The sequence below is a fragment of the Falco punctatus genome (assembly GCF_963210335.1).
Source record: "Falco punctatus genome assembly, chromosome: 20".
Classification (NCBI taxonomy): Eukaryota; Metazoa; Chordata; class Aves; order Falconiformes; family Falconidae; genus Falco; species Falco punctatus.
Window position 1 is genome coordinate 1,243,272 of NC_137600.1, and position 9,228 is coordinate 1,252,499.

Sequence of the window (9,228 nt, forward strand, 5' to 3'; positions counted from 1 at the left end):
GGGGCGAGGCGGGGCCGGGAGGGGGCGGGAGGGGCGGGGCCGGGAGAGGCAGGGGGCGGGGCGGAGCGGGGCCAGGAGGGGCGGGGCGGAGAGGGACCGGGAGGGGCGGGGCGGAGAGGGACCGGGAGGGGCGGGGCGGGGGGACACGGAAACACGGGGGCTCGGCGCTATAGGGACGTATGGGCATGGGAACGAGGGGACACAGAGGCTCGGTGCTATAGTGACATGTGGGCATGGGGATTCGGTGCTATAGGTACATGGTGACATGGGGACTTGGTGCTATAGGGGCACACGGACATGGGGACACAGGGTCATGGGAACTCAGTGCTATAGGGGCACATGGACATGGGGACATGGGGACATGGGAACTCAGTGCTATAAGGGCACATGGACATGGGGACACAGGGACATGGGAACTCGGTGCTATAGGGGCACACGGACATGGGCACTCAGTGCTATAGGGACATATGGACATGGGGACTCAGTGCTATGGAGACATGGGGACACAGGGACACAGGGACTCGGTGCTATAGGGACATGGGGACTCAGTGCTATAGGGACATACGGACATGGGGACACGGGGACATGGGGACTTGTTGCTATAGGGACATGTGTGCATGGGGACTCAGTGCTATAGGGACATATGGACATGGGGACTCGGTGCTATGAAGATATGGGGACACAGGGACTCGGTGCTATAGGGACATGGGGACTCATTGCTATAGGGACATATGGACATGGGGACACGGGGACATGGGGACTCGGTGCTATAGGGACACACAGACATGGGGACTCGGTGCTATAGGGACATACGGACATGGGGACACGGGGACATGGGGACTCGGTGCAATAGGGACACACAGACATGGGGACTCAGTGCAATAGGGACATATGGACATGGAGACTCGGTGCTATAGGGACATGGGGACTCAGTGCTATTGGGACATATGGACATGGGGACACACAGACATGGGGACTCAGTGCTATAGGGACATATAGACATGGGGACACAGGGACATGGGGACTCGGTGCTATAGGGACATATGGACATGGGGACACAGGGACATGGGGATTCGGTGCAATAGGGACACACAGACATGGGGACTCGGTGCTATAGGGACATATGGACATGGGGACACAGGGACATGGGGACTCGGTGCAATAGGGACACACAGACATGGGGACTCGGTGCTATAGGGACATATGGACATGGGGACTCGGTGCTATGCAGATATGGGGACATAGGGACTTGGTGCTATGGAGATATGGGGACGTGGGGACACATGGACTCGGTGCTATAGGGACATGTGTGCATGGGGATTTGGTGCTATAGGGACATGGAGAAATGGGGACATGGGGACTTGGTGCTATAGGGACACATGGAGACATGGGGACATGGGGACTCAGTGCTGTGGAGACATGGGATCATGAGGACATGGGGACATGGGAACTCAATGCTACAGGGACATGTGGACACGGGGACATGGGGACATAGGGACTTGGTGCTATGGAGATATGGGGATGCAGGGACACAGGGAGTCGGTGCTATAAGGACATGGGGACTCAGTGCTATAGGGACATATGGACATGGGGACACACAGACATGGGGACTCGGTGCAATAGGGACACAGGGACATGGGGACTCAGTGCTATAGGGACATACAGACATGGGGACACAGGGACATGGGGACTCGGTGCAATAGGGACACAGGGACATGGGCACATGCAGACTTGGTGCTGTGGAGACATGGGAACATGGGGACATGGGGACACAAAGACATGGGAACTCAATGCTATAGGGACATGGGGACTTGGGGACTCGGTGCTGTGGGGGCATGGGGACGTGGATATGTGGACACGGGGACATAGGGACTTGGTACTCTAGGGACATGGGGACTCAGTGCTATCAGGACATGTGGACATGGGGACTTGTTGCTATGGAGATGGGACACATGGACATGGGGACTTTGAGCTATAGGGACACAGGGACATGGGGACACACAGACACAGGGACTCAATGTTATAGGGACATATGGATGTGGGGATGCGGGTACACAGGGACACAGAGCATAGATATGTAGTGACAGGTACGCAGCGACAAACGCATATTGTGACACAGTGACACCCGCCAAGCCAAGCCAGCAGCAGCCCCTCCCCCCCACACACAGTGCCATTCCATAATGCACCCTGGCACCGAGGTGGCAGTGCCTTGGTGACAGCGCCTCTGTCGCACAGTGGCACCGGGAAGTGACCATGCTGCGGCTGCTGGTGGCCAGTGCCCATGTCCCCAGGCCCACCAGCTCTGGGCATGGCGTGCACGTGTCTGCCCGCTTCAGAGGTACTGCCGGGTACAAGGGGGGGACACTGTGGTGGCCGTCCCCACGGGACAAGATGGCATCAGCCATCCTGGTGCAGCGGGGAGGCAGCCTCGTGTGATGGGATGGTGCCACCCGTGCCTGGGGACAGTGATGTCCATCCCTGCACATGGGGACAGGGCCAACCTTCCCCTTGCACCCCAATGTCCCCTTGACATGCCACCACCTTCCCTCCTGTCGTCCCCCCCAGGTGTCCCCAGGAGCACCCGAGTGGTGCCAGAGGAGCACAGTCCCATCTGGAATGAGGTGAGGTGACCCCAGGGTGGCCTGCAGTGGCATGGGGACATCTCAGGCCACCTCAGTGACCTCTTGTATCTGCTGTCCCCCCCAGACACTGGTGTGGCCACTGGGCATGTGTCCCCTGCAGCCCACGGCCAGCCTCACCCTGCGCCTCCGGCACTGGGGCCAGCCGGCACCCCAGGGGTAAGTAGCCCCCATGGGTGGGCACCCCAGGGGGACCACCCACAGTGTGACCACCCTCACCATGTCCCCCTGTCCCCGCAGGGACCTAGGGGCCACCACGGTTTCACTGGACCGGTTGGTGGCCGACCCTGGGCTGCCACTGGCCCTTGCTGACGTCCCGCTGCTGGACCCACGGGGACAACCCACGGGGGTGAGCACCCACCCACGCACCCACCCAGCAGCACCCCAGGGTGCCACCAGGCATGGTCTAGGGTGCCACCTGTCCTTTTGCAGTGCACTGTCACCTTCCGCTGCTCTTACATCCCCCATGGCACCGCAGAGGACACCGCGGTCCTGCAAGGACAGGTGCCACTGCGGGCGGTGTCACCAGGGACACCCCACCACCCCAGCAAGCCCTCGGCTGGGAGCAAAGAGGATTTCCAGGTATGGCACCCATGGGTGCAGTGGCACCCAAGGGCGATGTCCTGTCAGGTGGCCACTGTGTCACCTCCTGTCACATAGGTACGAGTGAGGATCATCAAGGGCCACCAGCTCCAGGGCAATGACATCAAGCCGGTGGTGATAGTCCTCATCGGCCAGCACCGCTTCAGGACCAGGATCCGAGTCGGGAACAACCCCTACTACAATGAGGTGACACCGGGGAGGGGACACGAGGACCCGCCGGTGTCCCCTCACCCTGCCCTCACCCTCTTTTGCCCGTTTTCCAGGTGTTTTGCCAAAATTTCCACCTGACGCTTGCCCAGCTGGTGGTGGAGCCCATCCGCATCCAGGTCAGGGAGGGGCTCGGTGGCACCGGTGGGGACAGGGACAGCGGAGTGGCCGCTGACACCGTGTCCCCCCCACACCCCCCCGCCATCGCAGGTGCTGGACTCGCGGGCCACCCGCGCCAAAGCTGTCATCGGCATCTTCCAGGTGAGGACGGTGGCTGAGGGACGGGGCGTCACGCCACGGTCCGGCCGCTCTCACCCCTTTTGCCATCCCCGCAGCTGGACATCGGCACCATCTGCCGTGCGCCAGGTAGGTGAGAGGGTTGCGGTGGCACCGCGGTGACACTGAGGTGACACCGGGGTGACACCGGCGTCTCCCACCACGCCAGGACATCGCTTGAGCTGGAAATGGCTAAGCCTGCAGCATCCCCATCGCCCCGACGCCGGGTGCCGGGGGTACCTCCGTGTCAGCATGGCTGTGCTCCGCGCCGGCGAGCCGGTACCGGTGAGCATCCCCCCATCCTCCCCAGCACCCCCCAAAGAATCCTGCCTGGAGGATGGGGGGGGGCCCATTTTTCCACACACCCCCCCCAAGGAGCAGGAGGAGCCGGCGGGGGACGACGAGGACGTGGAGGCCAACCTGCTGAAGCCCCCACCGTGTGCCGCCACGCTCCAGCTCTGCGTCTACCGCGCTGAGGACCTGCCGCAGGGTGGGCATGGCGGGGGTTTGGGGGGGTTGGGTGGAACTGGGGGACCCCCCCCCCCATGCCCACCTCTCCTCATCCCCATGGAGCAGAGGCGGCTCGGCAGCATCTCCCCTCGGTGGGCGGCAAGAGGGGCTTCGTGGCGGCGGCGGTGCGGGTCAGCTTCGCCGGCAGGACGGTGGGTGCTGGGCTGGGGATGGGGGGGGGGGGGGGGGGGGTCGCATCCTGCGGCGGGGGGGGTCATGGCTCTGCTCAATGCAGCTCTGCACCCGAGTGATGCCCCCCGACGCCAACCCGGAGTGGAACGAGGTCTTCTTCTTCCCCCTGCGGGTGAGGTGCCCCCTCAAGCCCCAGCACACATCCTGCACCCCCCCCCCAAAGCAGGGGTGCCCCCAAAAGGAGGTCACCTCATATTTCAACCCATCCCCCCCCTTTTTTTTTTTTCTCCCCACAGCTGCCCCCCATCTGTGATGAGATCCAGCTGGCCATCCTCAGTGGGTAAGTAGGGGGGAACCCCCCAGCTTTGGGGAACTCCCTGGTTTTGGGGAACTCCCTGGTTTTGGGGGACACCCCATTTTGGGGGGACACCCCATTTTGGGGGGACACCCCATTTTGGGGACACATCCCCCCCTTTCATTGCTCACCCGCAGGTCCCGCAGCAGCAAGGTCCTGGGCACCGCCGTCCTCCACCTCTCCCAGATCTCCTCTGCCGGTGCTGAGCTTGAGGGTGAGCAGGGTGGTCCACCCTTGGGTGGGGGGTCCCCAGAACCCAGACCCCCCCCCCACTGAACCCCCTTTTTTCCTCCCAGAGGGGACCCCTGGCTTCTTACCCTGCTTTGGACCCAGCTTCCTCCCCTTCTACGGTCCTCGGCCGGACGCTGCCGGGATGCTCAGCACCGTGAGTGGGTGCCAGGGGTGGGCACAGCACCCATTTGGGTGTTGGGGGGTGACACCCACCCACCCACCCACCCACCCTTATGCGACAGGACACCAAGGTGGCTTATCGCGGCCGGGTGCTGCTGGAGCTCAGCACCCACATGAGGACCCCGGATGGGTGCCAGCAGGCCACCATCGCCCCTGAGGATGTCACCCGGGTGCAGGTGGGGACACAGGGACACTGTGCAGTGCCACCCTTGGGGGTCTTTTTTTTTTTTTTTAAGTGCCATTGGAATATTTGGGGAGGATTTTGGGAAATTTTGGGGAAAAATATATTTTTTTTTCCACAGTGCCACTTGCCCCGCCATCGGTTCGGGCTCTGTGGGGTCTTTTATTCGGCCACCATGGTGCCAGCCGGCCCTGAGCTCCTGCGCTTCGAGCTCAGTCTCGGCAACTACGGTGACATGGGCGATGTCACCTGCAAACCAGCTGCCTCCGTCACCCCGCACGGTTGCCCCCTCTTTGATGGTGAGTGGGATGCTGGGACACACACACACACACACACAAAGGTGGTACCCCTCCGGTGTCCCATAGGATGCTCAGTGCCCTCTGGATACAGGCAACCGCTATCACTACCTGCCGTGGTACGGTGACAAACCGGTGGCGGCTGTCACCTCATCCTGGGAGGATGCCAGTCACCGTTGGGATGCCCTAAACCTCCTGCGTGCCTTGTGCCGGCGGCTGGTGAGCACCCATGGGTGGTGACGGTGGGGTGGGGTGGGGTGGGACGTGACCCCCCCACACTGCTCTGGGGTGGGATGGTTTTAGGGGGGATCTTTGCAGGAGAGGAACGTGGCGGAGCTGCGGGGCGCCCGTGGGGACATGGTGGGGGACATCAGCAGGAGGCTGCTGCGCCAGCTGGCACAGGACTGCGGGTGAGTGGGGGGGGTGGGGTGTCCCGGGCGGGGGGGGGGTGCTGGGTGTCCTGAAGTTGTAGGTGGTGGGGTGCTGGGGGGGACCCCTGGGCTTGCAAACACTCTTTGGAGGGGGGAAATGGGGTTTTGGGGGGGGGAGGAAATGAGGAATTTTAGAGGACAATGGGATATTTGGGGGGGAAATGGGATAATTGAGGGGGAAATGGGGCATTTGGGGGGGGGGCATTGGGGGGGGGAAATGGGACTTTGGGGGGGAATGGGGGAATTCGGGGCGGAAATGGAGGCACTGGGGGAAATGGGGCATTAGGGGGAATGGGGCATTTGGAGGGGAATGGGACATTGGGGGAGGAAATGGGACATTGGGGGGAATGGGGCATTTGGGGGGGAAATGGGGCATTGGGGGGAAATGGGAGCATTGGGAAGGAAATGTGGATTGGGGGGAAATGGGGGCATTGGGGGGGGAGTGGGGCATGGGGGGTTAAATGGACCATTAGGGGGGAAATGGGGGCATTTGGGGGGAAATGGGGCATTTGGGGGGGAATGGGGCATTTTTTGGGGAAATGAGCATTGGGAGAAATGGGGGCATTGGGAAGGAAATGGGGATTTGGGGGGAAATGGAGCATTGGGGGGAAAATGGGGCATTTGGGGGTAAATGAGGCATTTTGGGGAGGAAATGGGGCATTTGGGGGGGGAATAGGGCTTTGGGGGGAAACGGGGGCATGGGGGGAGATGAGGTAATTGCGGGGGAAGTTGTATTTGGGGGAATGGGGCATCTGGGTGGAAAAAGGAATTGTAGAGGACAATGAGACATTTGGGGGGAAAATGGGACAATTGGAAGGAAAATGGGGTCATTTGGGGGGAAACAGGGTAACTGGGGGGAAATGGGGTATTTGGGTGGAAAAGGAGGAATTGTAGAGGACAATGGGACATTTGGGGAAATGGGGTAACTGGGGGGGAATGGGGGGATGGAGGGAAATGGTAATTAAGGGGGAAGTTGTCTTTTGGGAGGAAATTGGGGGGGGAATGGGGAATTGTAGAGGACAATGGGATATTTTTGGGGGAAAACGGGGCATTTGGGGGGGCTGTCTGCAGGCGAGCGCTGCCCCGGCTGGAGGCTCAGCCCACCCCCACGCCGCTGGACACCCACCTCCGGGCCACCCGTCTTCACGTCCTCCGGTGCATGGCGGCGGCGGCGGCGGTGCCACCGAGGGCCGGCTGGGACACGTTGCTGCCGGTGGCCGAGGGCTGGCTGGGACGCGTGACCGCCCTGGCTGTCGAGGTGGGGGCTGAGGCTGGGATACGGGGGGGGGGGGGGGGGAGGGTGTCTCATCGCTGTGATGAGCTGTGGCTGGGCTCAGCTCACCGGTCCCTGTGCCCACAGCCGCAGGCTGGGGTGCCTGACGTGCTGCTGTGGCTGCTGCGGGGCGAGCGGCGGGTGGCTTGTGCCCGTGTCCCCGCGGCCGATATTATGTTTTCCCGGAGTGGCCCCGGCGCCTGCGGCCAGTTCTGCGGCCGGATCCAGACCCTCTTCCTGGTGGTAGGCACCCCATGTCACCTCCTTGTCACCTCTGTGTCCCCTCCATGTTCCCCGCATCCCCTCCTTGTCATCTCTGTGTCCCCTCTGCGTTCCCCGCATCTCCTCCATGTCACCTGTGTCCCCTCCGCGTTCCCTTCATCCCACCCATGTCACCTCTGTGTCCCCTCCGCGTTCCCCGCATCCCCTCCTTGTCACCTCTGTGTCCCCTCCGCATTCCCTGCATCCCACCCATGTCACCTCTGTGTCCCCTCCGCGTTCCCTTCATCCCCTCCATGTCACCTGTGTCCCCTCCGCGTTCCCCGCATCCCACCCATGTCACCTCTGTGTCCCCTCCGCGTTCCCCGCATCCCCTCCTTGTCACCTCTGTGTCCCCTCCGCATTCCCTGCATCCCACCCATGTCACCTCTGTGTCCCCTCCGCGTTCCCTTCATCCCCTCCATGTCACCTGTGTCCCCTCCGTGTTCCCCGCATCCTCTCCTTGTCACCTCTGTGTCCCCTCCGCGTTCCCCGCATCCCCTCCTTGTCACCTCTGTGTCCCCTCCGCGTTCCCTGCATCCCACCCATGTCACCTCTGTGTCCCCTCCATGTTCCCCGCATCCCCTCCATGTCACTTCTGTGTCCCCTCCGCGTTCCCCGCATCCCCTCCATGTCACCTCTGTGTCCCCTCCGCGTTCCCTGCATCCCACCCATGTCACTTGTGTCCCCTCCGCATTCCCCGCATCCCCTCCTTGTCACCTCTGTGTCCCCTCCGCGTTCCCTGCATCCCACCCATGTCACCTCTGTGTCCCCTCCATGTTCCCCGCATCCCCTCCATGTCACCTCTGTGTCCCCTCCGCGTTCCCCGCATCCCCTCCATGTCACCTCTGTGTCCCCTCCATGTTCCCCGCATCCCCTCCATGTCACCTCTGTGTCCCCTCCACGTTCCCTGCATCCCACCCACGTCCCATCCATGAACCCTTCACATCCCCGCCATGTCCCCTCCACATCCCCTCTCTGTCCCCTCTTCATGTCCCCTCTGTGTCCCCTCCATACTTCCTCTATGTCCTCTCCATGTCCCCTGCCTGTCCCCTCTGTGTCCTCTCTATAACTCCTCCATGTCCTCTACACATCCCCTCTTGTCCCATCCATGTCCCCTCCGTGTCCCTCCCACATCCCCATGTCACCTCTGGGTGACAAACATCCCGTCTGTCCCCTCCATGTCCCCTTGTGTCCCCTCCATATCCCTGCCATGTCCTTTCCACATCCCCTGTGTTCCCTCTATGTCCCTTCTAGATCTTCTCCATGTCCCCCTCCATGTCCCCACTACATCCCCCTGAACATCTCCTCTGTGTCCCTTCCATGTCCCCTCTGTGTCCCCTCCACATCTCTTCCATGTCCCCCCAATCCCCTCTGCATCCTCCCCATGTCCCCTCTGTGTCCCTTCTAGATCTTCTCCATGTCACATCTACATCCCCCCACATCCCCTCCATGTGCCCTCTGTGTCCCCTCCACAACCCCTTTCTGTCCCCACCATGTCCCCTCCATGTCTCCTCCATGCCCCTGTGTCCCTTCTACGTCCCTCTTAGACCTTCTCCATGTCCCCACCATGTCCCCACCATGTCCCCGCCATGTCCCCACCATGTCCCCCGCCATGTCCCCACCATGTCCCCTCCGACAACCCGCACCATGTCT

At 62.0% G+C, this 9,228-nt stretch overlaps 2 protein-coding genes across 2 annotated transcripts in view; both read left to right on the top strand.

The window, feature by feature from the left end:
• Positions 1 to 1,270: 1,270 nt before the first annotated feature.
• On the top strand, positions 1,271 to 5,698 carry LOC308055807 (myoferlin-like). The gene is made up of 4 exons (XM_080370293.1): positions 1,271 to 4,387; positions 4,471 to 4,539; positions 4,664 to 4,707; positions 4,860 to 5,698. The coding sequence occupies exons 1-4, from the start codon at positions 4,271 to 4,273 to the stop codon at positions 4,996 to 4,998; spliced, it is 369 nt and encodes a 122-aa protein (XP_080226419.1). The 5' UTR covers positions 1,271 to 4,270; the 3' UTR covers positions 4,999 to 5,698.
• The window catches only part of LOC308055837 (myoferlin-like), a gene marked incomplete at its 5' end in the record, with an annotated part of 15,725 nt that continues 11,683 nt past the window's right edge, over positions 5,187 to 9,228 (top strand). Inside the window, 4 exons of the mRNA XM_080370358.1 lie at positions 5,187 to 5,309; positions 5,680 to 5,846; positions 7,113 to 7,299; positions 7,402 to 7,557. Of these exons, the coding sequence (XP_080226484.1) occupies positions 5,187 to 5,309; positions 5,680 to 5,846; positions 7,113 to 7,299; positions 7,402 to 7,557 (633 nt within the window). The remainder of the gene's footprint in view (positions 5,310 to 5,679; positions 5,847 to 7,112; positions 7,300 to 7,401; positions 7,558 to 9,228) is intronic.

What these genes read in the sequence shown, in the direction of transcription:
- LOC308055807 (XM_080370293.1), top strand. Translation starts at nt 4,271, where the DNA reads ATGCCCACCTCTCCTCATCCCCATGGAGCAGAGGCGGCTCGGCAGCAT. An exon ending in TCAGCTTCGCCGGCAGGACG is followed by an intron (nt 4,388 to 4,470) that starts GTGGGTGCTGGG and finishes TGCTCAATGCAG; the next exon opens with CTCTGCACCCGAGTGATGCC. An exon ending in CAGCTGGCCATCCTCAGTGG is followed by an intron (nt 4,708 to 4,859) that starts GTAAGTAGGGGG and finishes GCTCACCCGCAG; the next exon opens with GTCCCGCAGCAGCAAGGTCC.